General features: G+C 41.2%; 1 protein-coding gene and 1 pseudogene across 3 annotated transcripts in view; one reads left to right on the forward strand and one right to left on the reverse strand.

Annotated features, from left to right (window-relative positions):
• LOC116406442 overlaps nucleotides 1–17,383 on the reverse strand; it is a 954,163-nt pseudogene that overhangs the window by 236,224 nt on the left and 700,556 nt on the right.
• piwil3 (piwi-like RNA-mediated gene silencing 3) overlaps nucleotides 1–17,383 on the forward strand; it is a 31,564-nt gene that overhangs the window by 1,208 nt on the left and 12,973 nt on the right. The window contains exons 2-12 of one of the 3 annotated variants that reach the window (XM_031896275.1): nucleotides 2,010–2,098; nucleotides 7,820–7,897; nucleotides 8,216–8,363; nucleotides 8,445–8,576; nucleotides 9,157–9,368; nucleotides 9,463–9,584; nucleotides 11,252–11,332; nucleotides 14,795–14,992; nucleotides 15,475–15,586; nucleotides 16,524–16,644; nucleotides 16,894–17,011. In XM_031896275.1, coding sequence (XP_031752135.1) covers nucleotides 7,829–7,897; nucleotides 8,216–8,363; nucleotides 8,445–8,576; nucleotides 9,157–9,368; nucleotides 9,463–9,584; nucleotides 11,252–11,332; nucleotides 14,795–14,992; nucleotides 15,475–15,586; nucleotides 16,524–16,644; nucleotides 16,894–17,011 — 1,313 coding nt within the window. In that variant the 5' untranslated portion in view covers nucleotides 2,010–2,098; nucleotides 7,820–7,828. Of the gene's footprint in view, nucleotides 1–1,996; nucleotides 2,099–7,819; nucleotides 7,898–8,215; nucleotides 8,364–8,444; nucleotides 8,577–9,156; nucleotides 9,369–9,462; nucleotides 9,585–11,251; nucleotides 11,333–14,794; nucleotides 14,993–15,474; nucleotides 15,587–16,523; nucleotides 16,645–16,893; nucleotides 17,012–17,383 lie in introns of all 3 variants that reach the window. The other 2 variants (XM_031896274.1, XM_031896276.1) reach the window with 2 other exon arrangements.

Below are 17,383 nucleotides of genomic sequence, written 5' to 3' on the forward strand. Positions count from 1 at the left end.
TACATTCAATAAGTATTAGTAGTATTAAAGGGAAACTCAACCCAAAAACTGTTCTTTGGGAAATAAAAGAACCCGTAGCTTTCCCATATACATTCAATAAGAATTAGTAGTATTAAAGGGAAACTCAACCCAAAAACTGTTCTTTGGGAAATAAAAGAACCCGTAGCTTTCCCATATACATTCAATAAGTATTAGTAGTATTAAAGGGAAACTCAACCCAAAAACTGTTCTTTGGGAAATAAAAGAACCCGTAGCTTTCCCATATACATTCAATAAGTATTAGTAGTATTAAAGGGAAACTCAACCCAAAAACTGTTCTTTGGGAAATAAAAGAACCTGTAGCTTTCCCATATACATTCAATAAGTATTAGTAGTATTAAAGGGAAACTCAACCCAAACACTGTTCTTTGGGAAATAAAAGAACCCGTAGCTTTCCCATATACATTCAATAAGTATTAGTAGTATTAAAGGGAAACTCAACCCAAAAACTGTTCTTTGGGAAATAAACCTGTAGCTTTCCCATATACATTCAATAAGTATTAGTAGTATTAAAGGGAAACTCAACCCAAAAACTGTTCTTTGGGAAATGAACCTGTAGCTTTCCCATATACATTCAATAAGTATTAGTAGTATTAAAGGGAAACTCAACCCAAAAACTGTTCTTTGGGAAATAAAAGAACCTGTAGCTTTCCCATATACATTCAATAAGTATTAGTAGTATTAAAGGGAAACTCAACCCAAACACTGTTCTTTGGGAAATAAAAGAACCCGTAGCTTTCCCATATACATTCAATAAGTATTAGTAGTATTAAAGGGAAACTCAACCCAAAAACTGTTCTTTGGGAAATAAAAGAACCCGTAGCTTTCCCATATACATTCAATAAGTATTAGTAGTATTAAAGGGAAACTCAACCCAAAAACTGTTCTTTGGGAAATAAAAGAACCCGTAGCTTTCCCATATACATTCAATAAGTATTAGTAGTATTAAAGGGAAACTCAACCCAAAAACTGTTCTTTGGGAAATAAAAGAACCCGTAGCTTTCCCATATACATTCAATAAGTATTAGTAGTATTAAAGGGAAACTCAACCCAAAAACTGTTCTTTGGGAAATGAACCTGTAGCTTTCCCATATACATTCAATAAGTATTAGTAGTATTAAAGGGAAACTCAACCCAAAAACTGTTCTTTGGGAAATAAAAGAACCTGTAGCTTTCCCATATACATTCAATAAGTATTAGTAGTATTAAAGGGAAACTCAACCCAAAAACTGTTCTTTGGGAAATAAAAGAACCTGTAGCTTTCCCATATACATTCAATAAGTATTAGTAGTATTAAAGGGAAACTCAACCCAAAAACTGTTCTTTGGGAAATAAAAGAACCCGTAGCTTTCCCATATACATTCAATAAGTATTAGTAGTATTAAAGGGAAACTCAACCCAAAAACTGTTCTTTGGGAAATGAACCTGTAGCTTTCCCATATACATTCAATAAGTATTAGTAGTATTAAAGGGAAACTCAACCCAAAAACTGTTCTTTGGGAAATAAAAGAACCCGTAGCTTTCCCATATACATTCAATAAGTATTAGTAGTATTAAAGGGAAACTCAACCCAAAAACTGTTCTTTGGGAAATAAAAGAACCCGTAGCTTTCCCATATACATTCAATAAGTATTAGTAGTATTAAAGGGAAACTCAACCCAAAAACTGTTCTTTGGGAAATAAAAGAACCCGTAGCTTTCCCATATACATTCAATAAGTATTAGTAGTATTAAAGGGAAACTCAACCCAAAAACTGTTCTTTGGGAAATAAAAGAACCTGTAGCTTTCCCATATTCATTCAATAAGTATTAGTAGTATTAAAGGGAAACTCAACCCAAAAACTGTTCTTTGGGAAATAAAAGAACCTGTAGCTTTCCCATATACATTCAATACGATTTGCCAGTGTTTTAAAATGTGTTAATTGTATTTGCTATTGTATTATTTTTTATTGTATTAGACTTTTCCTCCAGATCTGTTTGTTATCTGCCTCCTGTTACATTGGGTCAGAACCAGCAGTGCAGAGAGTATACAGCCGTGCTGCTCACCGTAACCTTTACAGGTACACATACAATTAAACCCATTTTATTTACAACAAATGGATATTGGAAAGCACATTTTCTTTCTTAAGGTCCTCATACACGGTAAGATCCACTCGCTTGGTGAGATCGCCAAGCGAGTGGATCTTCCCCCGATATCCCCACCTACGGGTGGGCGATATCGGGGAGCTTGAAGTTAAACAAAAAAAATATCGGCAGCTTCTATCGGCCCGTGTATGGGGGCCTTTACATTTTCTTTCATTGGGCAAGAAACTGTTTTTGGGTACCAGGTTCCCAGCACTGGATTCAGTACCTGGACAATAGGGATGCACAGAATCCCAGCCCATGTTTTTTAAAGGGCTTCATCCACAGGCTGTTCCTGCTGAACTGCACCCAAATATTCTGTCATGTGAACTGAATGTCATTTTTTCAGATCTCATTTGCAGTGATTGCAAACTGATTACATGCGACTAAATGCAATGTTCCCAAATGGATTGGTATCCATGTAACTTGTATGGTGTATTTATAAACATGTTGGGGGGGCAAGGGGTTACTATGGAAATTGATATGCAACAATTATGTCTGTTCAGAGCCCCCCTGTATATGCAGATATCTGACCAATGCCAGTTGTATAGTCCAGCAGTTGCTTTAGCCAATCCCTAGGCCAGGGGTCAGGAACCTTTTTGGCTGAGAGAGCCATAAACACCACATATTTTAAAATGTAATTCCGTGAGAGCCATACAATATGTTTGGCCGCGGATGCTGCGGGGCAAGGTAGGGTAGGTCCCGAGGATGCGGAAGCGATGGCGTAGCCTGCGCTTGGCGGATAGAAGACGTGTTCAAAGGCTTAGAACACGTCTTCTATCCGCCGAGCGCAGGGGCAGGGTAGGGTGGGTGCCAAGGATGCCGGATGTGATGCTGAGGAGGGCGTGGTCTGCGCTTGGCGGATATAAGACGTGTTAAGGCTTAGAACACGTCTGCTATCCGGCGAGCGCAGGCCACGCCCCCGTTATTTTTTTATTAAAGATTTGGCAGTGAGCCAGATGCAGCCATCAAAAGAGCCACATCTGGCTCCCGAGCCATAGGTTCCCTACCCCTGCCCTAGGCAAAACAAACTGTGGGGGCCCCAATATAAAAAGTATAGCCGCTTTGGCCCTTCAGTTGGTCACTTATAATGAAGCAGCGCCTTTGCCCGTATCCTGTGCCATTGCTCCTGCGAGCAGCCCTGTACAGTCTCCCTGTTTGGATAAGGAAGAAGCTGCCATAATGGTATGAAAAGTACCTTAACTTGGCCTTGAAACTGGTCTGACACAGTAGCACTGATTGTGGGACCTGCATAGGATTCAGCAGCGCCGCTTGTCCACTTCATGCAGAATGAAATAGAAACCCATTGGAACGCCGTCTCATATGCGTCTGTCTGTGTATATCGGGGGTTAACAATGAATTCGTCCAAGAGAAGGGAATTGTATTCAAAATAAAATATATTGCAATTAAACAAGATTGTGCGTGTTTGTTTCATGGGCACGGGGCAGTGGTTGCACTATACAGGGATGTTGGGCTCTGCTATATATGAGCCGCTTTATCAGCTGGGGTAACACCATATCCTCCTACTTACCCGTAATTGGGAGCTTAAGGAACGCAGCAGTCTAATTGATACACGTGTGTCAGTCATACACATGGAAAAAGGAATGTGATTAACATTGTATAAAACACTGGGAAATGGGCAATATACACTTCTATACCTGCCCAAAAAATCAGTTTCCCAGTGAATAGGGCAATTAGGCAATTGGTTTCCCTGTGGCTATTTTGGGGTGGGGTTATGTGTGTGGGAGGAGCTGCTGGGGGAGCGGGGCTGTAACTACAGGGGGAAGCAGGTCCTAATTACCAAGTCATTTTAATATATCTTTGTAGAATAGATCAACTTTTCAATCTCTTGTCTGCCATTTGGGCCGTGTATCATAGCGCATTACTAAGGGGATTTACGCTTGGTCTTTATTGGGTTTTTTTTGTTGAGAAGCTCTCTAGTTTGAAAGTTTAGCAGCTATCTGGTCTCTAGCAACCAGCTAGTGTTTTGGGTGAGAGTCTGGAAGGTGAATAGGAGTACAAAAGTGACAATAACATTTTAGCCATTTTAGCCACCTTATGTGGCCCCAAGAAGACTCCTTTAACATTCTGCAATATTGCAGCAAAAACCAAACAGGCTGAATGATCAGAGGATCAGACTATAACTTATATTAATCATATTAAAATTCTGAAATTAGTCCCCATTCATTTATGTATTTTGATAAAATGACCATGGATAATATTTATTACTCCATCTGAGAAGCCTAAGTGGACTGGTAGTAAGGGAGCGATTCTGTCCCTGCAGATATTCAGTATTTAACTTTCCCTTTAACCCAAGTAAAGGCCAGAGAACGTAATAGTGAGGAGGAGAATTGATTCTAATATTCTGTCCCTGCCTGACTACTCAGTGCCTCACTTTCCCTTATACTAGTCACAAACTAGCAGGGAAATGTATCCACTTGTACCATTATAAAGGTTCCCAGTAGCCCAGCAGATACATTGTAGCCACGCCGGGGAAACCAGTTCTGTTCTAATTCATGTAGGGAAAGTGAGACAGGAACAGAATATTAGGATCAGTTCTTCTCGCTATTTCAGGAAGGGATCCCAGGCTGCGCAGACAGGAGGAACCAGTACTGGGGGTCTGTTTATACGCGAAAAGCTTATAGCCAATCAGAGTTAACCCTATCACTGGTTGTACCACTGCAAACCTGAATACCAGTGGGGGGGGGGGAGCTGTCTAATATTTAAATAAAAATAGGTGTCATGCCACCATATCATGTCCATAGGGGGCAGTTTGGGCCAATTTTGACATCTATTGCATGTTTTTTTTTGAATTTCTTTATTGCTTTTTCAATTTTTAAAAATTAACAACAAGGAAACAAATAAAGAGGAGAAGAAAAGTGGAGAGGAAGGGGTGGAATAGGTAGGGGTGGAAGGAGAGGGGGGGGTTCTTGGGCTTCCTAGTTTTCCTTGATTGTACTCATGTTTGTTCTGCAATCCTGTTTCATGTTCATAATAAAAAGTCTTTGATTCCATTTATTAGTCCATTGCTCTTTATTTGTGTTCACGTATTACTTGTCTTTGTCCGAGTTCCATGTTTCTGGGCCCTTTCTTTGTATCCAGTGTGCATTTTCAAAGTTGTTGTGTGTCTCTTATCCAGTTGTCCCATATTTTGTTAAATTTATCTGGGCATCCCCTAGCCTGGTATGTCAACTTTTGACTAGGAAGGGTATCGTTTATTAGCTTTTTCCAGAAACCCAGAGTTGGGGGAGCCGTTGCTTTCCAGGTCATTAAGATTGCTTTTTTGGCAAAGTGTAGAATTTGGAGAAGACATAGTTCATCAGTTTTGTTCATTGATAGTCCTTCTGTGTACCCAAGTAGGCATAGTAATGAAGAGCGGACGTTTGGAAGGTTAAGTACTGTGGTACTGTGGTCCAGTAGTTCTGTCCAGAACTTTTGGATCTCTGTACAGTCGCAGAAGATGTGCATATAGTTCCCTTGTTCCAGGTTACATTTGGGGCAAACATCCGGGTATCCCTGGTATATTTGGGCCAGCCTGTGAGGTGTCAGATATACTCTGTTCAGAAATTTAGTGTGTATGTACCTGTCTCTGGAGGAGATGTTAGTGTCTGGTATTTGACTTAGAATTTCCTTCCAGTTAGTTTCATCTAATTGAGGGAAGTCCTGTTGCCACTTAAATACAAAATGTTTGAGTGGGTCAAAATCATTCTGCAGAAGGATAATGTATAACCAGCTAACCTGTTTGGTGAGGTCGGGGCGCCTCCGGTATTGTTCTAGTGTCGTTATTGTAATATCTGGGGCATTGCCCTGGAATTGGGTGTTTAGCGCATGTCTTAGTTGAAAAAACCTGAACAACATACGATTATGCAGCCCAAAGTCTGTCTGCAGTTGTGAGAACTGCTTGAAACCTCTATTTGAGACTACATCCCCAAGGTGTTTCAGTCCCGCCACTGCCCAGGTACTAACGTCCGGAATTGCCCGTAGGTGAGGGAGGGTCTCATTACCCCATAGTACTGTCCATTTGGACCATTTCGATACCTTGTTGTACTCCCTTACCACTGTTTTTTGAAATATTGTTACTACTGTTTTCATGGCCGGTGTGAGAGGGTATATGGATGAGGTACCTCTATGCAGTTGGTTTGCTAATGCCTCAAAGGAGGAAATCACCCCAGCCTCTAATACCACTGCTTGATTGTTTGGGTTGGGGTTTAACCACCACCAGGCGAACACCAATTGACTTGCATAGTAGTACAGTTGAAAATTGGGCAAGGCGAGACCTCCTTTGCTAAGTGGAGCTTGTAGAATCTATCTATTGCATGTTTTTCATAGGAGTTGTGTTAAAAGTAACATATTGTGGAATTGCCAGTATTGGTAACTGTACCCTTGTATTTGCACCAAAATCCTGCTACTGGCAAAAGTTGTCTTGTGGTTTTCTGAAAATTGACATTTTAGTGTACCTTATTTTTGTTTTTTATGTTTATATTTGGATAAATGAAAAATTACATTCATTAATGTGTCGTAATTTTTTTTTAATTAAAAACTGAAACTGTAAAATAGGTGATAATGTGGATAATGGGGCTTTGGGTGGGGTGGGGGTGCTGATTTGAGGTGCTTGTCTAGGGTGCCAAAATGCCTTGAAATGCTGGAGTTTATATACTGAATACTGTAGCCCTGTAGCAGTAATGATGCAGACCAAGATGGCCTAAGCAGATCCAACATGAGCGACAGTTTGTAGGTCAGGATCATTATGGGTATAGGGCTCGTGCAGTGCATGGGGTGGCACTGGTGCCAGAACCACTGATTATAAATGAATCCATGTGATATTGGGATGAACAATCCATAGAAATGTTATGTTTATACATCAGAGTTGGCAGCGGAGCAAGAAACAGAATTTTAAAAGGGGAAATAACCCTTTAGATAAAGACATTGTTGGGTTACTGTGCAACAAGTTACATGTAGCCCTAGAATGAATCTGCATTGGTGGGTCAGTGGCAGCCAAGTCATTTCCAGAATAATAAGGCAAAGCATTAACCACACTGAAGAAAATATGAACACCAGTTGCATACTATCAGACTATCACTATCTGCATTAGGTCGAGTTAATTTTAAAATAAGCTGCCCCGGGTAGTAGCTGTATTGCCTCTCAGAGGGTTCCCTACATTTGTATTCTGCTTAATGCTGTTACTAGGCTCACTGGGACACAATGGCACCCTGCCTGTGTCTGGTACATCGGTGACGCCTGCTTCAGGTCAGGAGATTCCCAGTAGGTAAGGGAAGTAATAGACTGCGGACAGTGGTGGTCAAGATGGTGTTTAATACTCAGGAGGGGTTGACCATGGCTGCCGCAGTCACTAGCTCACAGGTTAGTTAGATTAGTAGCACACAAGGTCGTTTCTCCAGCATCAAACTCTGTACTGCTACAGAGGCAGAGGGATACCATCCATCCAATATGGTTCCTGCCACTTGGAGACTCTATGCAAAGGCACAATAAAGCCTCCCAAGCGTCCTGGGCTCTGCTTTCCATGCACTCAGTATATACAGGGTTAAAGGGATATCGTTCCCTTGCTGTGGTAGCAGGCACAATTGATATTACTTTTTCTTGCATATGTGTGAGACTTCCACGCATTCTGTTTAATAATGGTTTGTTTTTTTTAATTACAGGAGTAAAAAATGACTGGAAGAGCAAGAGCCAGGGCCCGTGGGAGAGCCCGTGGTCAAGAGCGTGGCCCCCCCGGACAGGTTGGTTTCCATCACTTTATTCTTCCGCGAGTGATAACTGCTCATTGTGCCATTTCTCTTATTTTTAAAGTTCAATACTGAAATAGACCAGGTGTTAATATGGACATAGACATCCAGTCAGTATCATGCCGGCCGTATACCATTGAGATAGGGGTGTCTGGTAAATAAGACTAATGGGACTAATGAAACTAAGTGAAGGCAAATGTGCTTCAAATTGAGGGGGGGGGGTTTCTGTCCATTATGTTGGGCGCAGTTCCCTTATGTAATATTATGTAATGGAGAGCAGCTCAGATTCCATATTTTCTTTTTATTGTATAGGAATATCCTCAGAGGCCACAGAGGCCACCTCCACAGCAGTTTCCACCACAGCAGCCATTTCCACAAGCGCCTCCAGCCGAGCCAGAGCTTGTAGGCCGTGGGCGCCAAAGAGGAGCTGCAGCAGCTGCTGTAAGGCCAAGAGCTGAAGGCAAGCTGTTTCTTCTCTCCCATGATCTATACTTTGTAATAATTTGGACTTGTGAAACTGAGTGTTTGATGTCGCTTTCAGATCCTGTACAGGAGATCTCTGCTGGATTTCAGGAGGTAACAATTAGTGAACGTGGTGGCCGCAGGCGTGATTTTCACGATCTCGGTGTCAACACTCGTCAAACAATCGAGCATGTAAAGGAATCTAAGACCGGTAATAAAAACAAATTAACTCCTGAAATTTTAATTTTGTTTGGAACATTTATCATCATGGTATCTCTTTGTACAGGCTATGTGCAAACTTAGGGGGCTGTTCCTGCTGAATTGTGCTTAGTACAGGGGAATCCCTGTGTGCCATAGTTTTATGGTATCTCTCTGTACAGGCAATGAGCAAACTTAGGGGGCTGTTCCTGCTGAATTGTACTTAGTACAGGGGAATCACTATGTGCCATAGTTTTATGGTATCTCTCTGTACAGGCTATGAGCAAACTTAGGGGGCTGTTCCTGCTGAATTGTGCTTAGTACAGGGGAATCCCTATGTGCCATAGTCTTATGGTATCTCTCTGTACAGGCTATGAGCAAACTTAGGGGGCTGTTCCTGCTGAATTGTGCTTAGTACAGGGGAATCCCTATGCTGCCATAGTTTTATGGTATCTCTCTGTACAGGCTATGAGCAAACTTAGGGGGCTGTTCCTGCTGAATTGTGCTTAGTACAGGGGAATCCCTAGGCTTGTTTGGGCAGGTTGTTTAGAATTGCTGTTTGCATGTTTGTTTGTTTGTTTGTTTTTTTCAAGGTGTTTCTGGGAGTACAATCCAACTAAGCACCAACCATATAAAATTGGTATCCAGACCCCAATGGGTTCTATACCAGTACCATATTGACTATAATCCTCAAATGGAATCCAGACGCTTGAGGACAGCTTTGCTTTATCAGCACGAGGAGCTGATTGGTAAAGCTCGGGCTTTCGATGGAACCATGTTATTTGCCCCAAAGAGGCTAAATAAGGTCAGTATAACGTTCATATTCTGGAATTAAAAATGACAAATGTCACTGCGACAGTTGATGAATTTCATGTTTTTTGTTTTTATTTCCAATTTAGGCTACAGAAGTGTTCAGCCAAACCCGAAATGGAGAGAACGTGAAGATCACCATTACTTTAACCAATGAGTTGCCCCCTACATCCCCCACATGCTTCCAGTTCTACAACATCATATTCAGGAGGTTGGCTGCTGTCTTCTTCTGTTTATTTAGTTAGTGTTAAAAACAAACAAACCTGCATCTACACAAATTAAAAACATTGTTTCCCTGTACTTTTAGATTAATGGGGGGGAGTTCACCTTCAGTTTACCTTTTAGCATGTTATAGAATGGCCTATTCCTAGCAACTTTTCAGTTGGTCTTTTAATTATTTGCCTTCCTTTCCTGATTTCAAATGGGGGTCACTGACCCCGGCAGTCATAAACCTATTACTCTTTGAGGCTCCAGTTTTATTGTTATTAACAAATTGATTAAGGTGTGCTACACAATGGACAAACCAGCTAATTGTAGCCCCAGGTGCAAGCTGAACCCTCAGCCAGGGTAAAACAATATCCAGGATAAAATGAAAAAACAGCAGCACTCCGGAAATGTTGTAGAAAAAAGTGACTTTACTCAAGTGCACACAGCAACGTTTCGGGCATAAACCAGCCCTTTATCAAGCCTAGTCAAACAAATACAATCAAGTGTTATATACCCACAGGAAAGGGAGGGACCATCACTCCAGCCCTCCATTTAACCCTTTGTGTTCAATATACAAATTTTCAATATATAGATTGCACATATCAAATTTCAAAATTGTAAAAAACATATAAAACAGCACATATATATGCCATAATAATACTTCCATAATATGCTCTAGTGTATCAAGTGCATCAAAATGTAATAGTGATAAATATACTGCTAACGTATAGGAACAATAAATGTCTTACTTTAATGTATTTCATTAAAAATAATTGCTTTTTCCTTATTTCTTTTTCTTTTTGGCTCCGATGCCAAACTCAGGGGACAAATCACCCCTGAATTGTTAGGAATCTGGAGCTTCCACATCTCTGAATCTTACTGTCCTATAACAAAAACAGTAATAAACAAATTTTTAGATAAAAACCAAAAACAAAACACAATATTTGTTAAAAACACAGTATTTGTTAAAAACAAGCACTCGTAATCACTTACTTATATAAATAACATAGGGGTATGTGCAATCTATATATTGAAAATTTGTATATTGAACACAAAGGGTTAAATGGAGGGCTGGAGTGATGGTCCCTCCCTTTCCTGTGGGTATATAACACTTGATTGTATTTGTTTGACTAGGCTTGATAAAGGGCTGGTTTATGCCCGAAACGTTGCTGTGTGCACTTGAGTAAAGTCACTTTTTTCTACAACATTTCCAGAGTGCTGCTGTTTTTTCATTTTATCCCAGTTTTATTGTTATTGTTACTTTTTATTATATATCTTTCTATTTAGGCCCTTCTCGTTCCTATTTCTGTCTCCCTTCCAAACCACTGCCCAGTAGCTACGTAAAATTGGACCCTAGCAACCAGACCACAATTAATAAAAAAAATGACCATCTGCAACTACCTCTTTAAGGGGGGTAGTGGTGCCCCTTTTTTATTGACTTTGTGCATCAGTATTCAGCATCTTTTTCATTTGGGTCGCAGATAATTTTAATGACTTGTTCTAATGCTGATGCCACACGCGGCTGGTTCTCGGCCTGTTAAAAATGGAGGCTGAGAATCCACCCCTTCTACTACTTCTTTGCATGGAATTGTCCTGGGTGCAGGCACACTTGGTGGATATTGGAAATCTCTTGCCTTCTCCAGATCTGATTTCTTTTTTTGCTTTCTCCAGGCTGTTGAAGATGATGAATATGAAGCAGATTGGACGCAATTACTATAACCCCAGTGATCCAATAGAAATTAGTCAGCATAAGTATGTGTTCATCCCTTAAGTCTTTTTAAAAAAAAAAAAAAATAGTTAAACGAAATAAACCCAATAGAACTGTTCTGCCCCCCCAACAAGGGGTAATTATATCTTAGTTGGGATCAAGTACAGGTACTGTTTTATTATTACAGAGAAAAGGGAATCATTTAACCATTAAATAAACCCAATAGGGCTGTTCTGCCCCCCCAACAAGGGGTAATTATATCTTAGTTGGGATCAAGTACAGGTACTGTTTTATTATTACAGAGAAAAGGGAATCATTTAACCATTAAATAAACCCAATAGGGCTGTTCTGCCCCCAATAAGGGGTAATTATATCTTAGTTGGGATCAAGTACAGGTACTGTTTTATTATTACAGAGAAAAGGGAATCATTTAACCATTAAATAAACCCAATAGGGCTGTTCTGCCCCAATAAGGGGTAATTATATCTTAGTTGGGATCAAGTACAGGTACTGTTTTATTATTACAGAGAAAAGGGAATCATTTAACCATTAAATAAACCCAATAGAGCTGTTCTGCCCCCAATAAGGGGTAATTATATCTTAGTTGGGATCAAGTACAGGTACTGTTTTATTATTACAGAGAAAAGGGAATCATTTAACCATGAAATAAACCTAATAGGGTTGTTCTGCCCCAATAAGGGGTAATTATATCTTAGTTGGGATCAAGTACAGGTACTGTTTTATTATTACAGAGAAAAGGAAATCATTTAACCATTAAATAAACCCAATAGGGCTGTTCTGCCCCAATAAGGGGTAATTATATCTTATTTGGGATCAAGTACAGGTACTGTTTTATTATTACAGAGAAAAGTATCACTTCAAATTCGATTTGATTAAAATAGACTCAGTAGGAGATGGTCTTTCCATAATTTGGAGCTTTCTGGATAACAGCTCCTATACTTGTGTTTTGTTATCTAGCACTAGTATCACAAGACATACATGTAAGTGTTAGCCTTTGTATAATTGAATGTATATTTCACAGTTTACGGTATTTACAGAGCATTATGGGTTAAATGTTCATGTTAATGGCCCCTTCTCTTCCTGTGGCTATTTAGCGCTGTTTTGTATTTGTAGGCTTGACAAAGGGCAGAATAGAAGCCCGAAACATTTGCATTGAAGTAAAGTCATCACTTTTCTTTAATGTAGCCTTGGATATGCAGCTCCTTGGATATATTAGACCCCAAGAATCCATCCGAAACCAGAAGACATTAAAGGAACAGTAACACCAAAAAATGAAAGTGTTTTAAAGTAATTGAAATATAACGTACTGTGGCCCTGCACTGGTAAAACTGAGATGTTTGCTTCAGGAACACTACTATAGTTTATATAAATAAGCTGCTGTGTAGCCCCGGGGGCAGCCATTCCTGCACTGGTAAAACTGAGATGTTTGCTTCAGGAACACTACTATAGTTTATATAAATAAGCTGCTGTGTAGCCCTGGGGGCAGCCATTCCTGCACTGGTACAGCTGGGGTGTTTGCTACAGAAACCCTACTATAGTTTATATAAATACCCCGCTGTGTAGCCCCGGGGGCAGCCATTCCTGCACTGGTACAGCTGGGGTGTTTGCTACAGAAACCCTACTATAGTTTATATAAATACCCCGCTGTGTAGCCCCGGGGGCAGCCATTCCTGCACTGGTACAGCTGGGGTGTTTGCTACAGAAACCCTACTATAGTTTATATAAATACCCCGCTGTGTAGCCCCGGGGGCAGCCATTCCTGCACTGGTACAGCTGGGGTGTTTGCTACAGAAACCCTACTATAGTTTATATAAATACCCCGCTGTGTAGCCCCGGGGGCAGCCATTCCTGCACTGGTACAGCTGGGGTGTTTGCTACAGAAACCCTACTATAGTTTATATAAATACCCCGCTGTGTAGCCCCGGGGGCAGCCATTCCTGCACCGGTACAGCTGGGGTGTTTGCTACAGAAACCCTACTATATATAAATACCCCGCTGTGTAGCCCCGGGGGCAGCCATTCCTGCACCGGTACAGCTGGGGTGTTTGCTACAGAAACCCTACTATAGTTTATATAAATACCCCGCTGTGTAGCCCCGGGGGCAGCCATTCCTGCACTGGTACAGCTGGGGTGTTTGCTACAGAAACCCTACTATAGTTTATATAAATACCCCGCTGTGTAGCCCCGGGGCAGCCATTCCTGCACTGGTACAGCTGGGGTGTTTGCTACAGAAACCCTACTATAGTTTATATAAATACCCCGCTGTGTAGCCCCGGGGGCAGCCGTTCCTGCACTGGTACAGCTGGGGTGTTTGCTACAGAAACCCTACTATAGTTTATATAAATACCCCGCTGTGTAGCCCCGGGGGCAACCATTCCTGCATTGGTACAGCTGGGGTGTTTGCTACAGAAACCCTACTATAGTTTATATAAATACCCCGCTGTGTAGCCCCGGGGGCAGCCGTTCCTGCACTGGTACAGCTGGGGTGTTTGCTACAGAAACCCTACTATAGTTTATATAAATACCCCGCTGTGTAGCCCCGGGGGCAGCCATTCCTGCACTGGTACAGCTGGGGTGTTTGCTACAGAAACCCTACTATAGTTTATATAAATACCCGCTGTGTAGCCCCGGGGGCAGCCGTTCCTGCACTGGTACAGCTGGGGTGTTTGCTACAGAAACCCTACTATAGTTTATATAAATACCCCGCTGTGTAGCCCCGGGGGCAGCCATTCCTGCACTGGTACAGCTGGGGTGTTTGCTATACCCCGCTGTGTAGCCCCGGGGGCAGCCGTTCCTGCACTGGTACAGCTGGAGTGTTTGCTACAGAAACCCTACTATAGTTTATATAAATACCCCGCTGTGTAGCCCCGGGGGCAGCCATTGAGGCTGGAAAAAAGGAGAAAAGGCACAGGTTACATAGCAGATAAGACACCATTGTATTCTACAGGGTTTATTTGTTAGCTGCTATATAACCTGTGCCTTTTCTTCTTTTGAATGGCTGCCCCCATGGCTACACACCAGGGTTTATATCAGTAATCAGTAGTAATGTTTCTGAAGCAAACACAAAACTTTTACCAGTGCAGGGCAGCAGTACATTATAGTTTAATTTCTTTAAAATATATAAATTTTTTGGTGTTACTGTTCCTTTAACAATGTGAAATTCTTTTTCTATAGCTTTTCCTTTTCAGCAACTGAAGGTCATGAAAGTTAACTCTTTAGACCGGGAGTCCCCAACCTTTTATACGCAATTGCCACATTCAATTGAAAAAAGTTACAGGGGCTCCCAACAGGGGCTTTTTGGCATTGCCTTTGTGGACTTTTTGGCATTACACCAGGTTTTTAAGCAATCAAAATGTTCCTTCAAGCCAGGAATTTAAAGATAAACACCTGCTTTGAGGCCACTGGGAGCAACATTTAAGGGGATAGTGAGAAACCTGTTGCTTATGAGGGGATCACTGAAATGCTCCTAATTCTTCTTTGTTCCAGTCTAACTATCTGGCCAGGCTTCACTACATCCATCCTGCAGTACGAAACTAGCATTATGCTGAGTCTCGATGTGAGCCATAAAGTTTTGAGAAGCGAGACCGTACTGGATGTTATGACCAAACTGTATCGCATGCACGGAGACAGAGACTTCGCCGATGCTGTCACGAAAGAACTGCTCGGGCAGATTGTACTTACAAAGTGAGTGTTACTGTAACAACGCTCCTCATGTAGTAACTCTTTAAAAAGGTGACTGTTACCATTGTGAGACAGGGTTGGTCTAGCTTATATGGGTTGTTGGTTATCTAAAAGCTTTTGTAGGAGAACTAGGGGTTTGCGCAAGCTGCCTGCATTGGTCTGCATCATTATGTGCAACTCCTACATTTGCAACCTTGTTATGAGCTAAGGGCTGGCTGAAGGTTGGAGCTCCAAGGGATGCTTGAACCGGCAAGTCTGACCCCCACTGCATGCACTAGGGATAGGAACAAACTATTGAAGGTATTGGAGTCCATATAAATGCTCAGATGTAATGAAAGGTTTTAATAAGGGGCACATCAGAATGGATAACAGAAAACAGGATTTTCATCTAGTGGCTACACTGTGCCTTGGGCATTTATTTCTGCAGCCAGTATACATTAGGGTGGTGTATATGTATGACATAACTGATGCATTTCACTCTCTAGGTACAACAACAAAACCTACCGTATTGATGAGATATGCTGGAATATGACTCCGCAGTCCACCTTCAAGAAGTCAGATGGCAGTGATATTAGCTTTGTGGATTACTACAGAATGGTAATGAGATTTTCTTTTTTGTTTCTTATGCAATAAGCAGGCAAAACCTGCTACCTATAATGCCTTCCATCAGGATTATCAAAAAAATAAAATATATAAATACACTTGTTCTGCTGGGTTATTTGGTTCCTTGCAGCTTCTGTTTATTTAATTTCCAACTCAAAATTATGTTTAAGTTGGGTTTCTACTTCTAAGTACAGCATTAACCCTTTTCTTATTCATCCAACTCAAGCAGAAGTTTTTGAAGCTTAATGAATAGGAAATTTCTCCATAGGGGGCAATGGTCGAAGTGCAGCCGAAAATGTCTTTTGTACCCTGACATGGATGATGATGATTCTTGAAACTGCTAGTGTTTTATTGGGTTTAATAACATTGGGATTTTTACTTGCACCATAAATGTATTTATGATTTTCCAAGTAATTCGATTTATTTTGTCTGTGCATCCAAATACCTTTTTTATTAAGAATCACAGCAAGATGTGTCTGAAAGTACTGGGGGTTCACTGGTTTTATTGTAGTGAGGGGACCATTCCAAGTGATACTGACCCATCCCATAAAAATTGATAGAAGTGATTACTAGGAAAGTAGGGGTACACACTGTGCCATCCCCAGCCCAGCAGTACCTGCTATCATGATGGGGAGAGCTGCATCATTTGGTCATGCTGAGCTGTCTGATTCTTCCATAGGGTGTAGTAAGAATAATAAAACCACGCCAGCCCATGTCTAGACTGAGTTTCAAGTACACGATGGCTCATACAATCCCTACTGGCCCGTTAAACAGTAACTGTGTATGGCAGCTTATAGAAGCCCCTCTGCCATTTGCCAGAATCTACAGATTTTCAGTCCAGCTTCAGCCATAAGGGATTGTGCAACCATGGTGTAAGTTTCACACATTTGCAATGTCCTTAATCTTTTACTTTTTTTTTGTTTTTATTTAGCAATATAATAAAGAAATCAGAGATCTGAGACAGGCTCTTATTGCCAACATACCGAGAAGGGTGAGGCCTGGGGGTGACACAGGGCCTATCGTTTTAGTGCCTGAATTGTGCAACCTTACAGGTGATTTTTGCACCTTTTCTGTTAGAGCTGCTATACCTGCATCAAGAAACAGTTATTAGAGTGCATTTAAAGGCAACACGCTGCACTGCATTGCACGTTACTGGAATGGAAGGTTCTTTTAACACAGAACATATTTGGCTGGTTCCTGTCTGACCAGAGTGCATTTATGTTCTCACCCCCAGTGTACAATTCTGAATCTACTTAAGTCTTATTTTTCCCTGGATTGTAACATTTGCCCTTCTGTGAAAGGTTTGACCGATAGAATGAGGAATGATTTTGGTGTCATGAGAGACCTGGCAGTTCACACAAGGCTGCCCCCAGACCAGAGAGAGAAACAAGTTGCGAGGTTCCTGAACTACATTCACAAGTAAGTCCAACATACCTGATCACCTAAAGATGAGTTGGCAAAGCCTGAAGTGGGTAAGACTCAAACAGCCACTTTAATTTTAAAGCAATTAATAGCCCTGTAGTCTAGGGGGACAGGCAATTTCACATTACTTTTTTTTCTTTGTACTATTTGGCTTCCCAGCTGGTGTATATTGTATATTGGCTCCCTTGACAGAAAGTGCTGTCTTTCCAATATCTGTATACCATATCCACGAAAGCCCCTGCAAATATCCACTTCAAAGAGGGTACTTGGGGAGCCTACGCCCTTGATACGGACAGTCTACACAGCAAATAAGATCAAGTACCTGACTCTGTCAGATGTAGACCAGGTGTTCAATTTCTTTTTCAGAGC

This window comes from Xenopus tropicalis, chromosome 2, assembly GCF_000004195.4.
Source record: "Xenopus tropicalis strain Nigerian chromosome 2, UCB_Xtro_10.0, whole genome shotgun sequence".
Lineage (NCBI taxonomy): Eukaryota > Metazoa > Chordata > Amphibia > Anura > Pipidae > Xenopus > Xenopus tropicalis.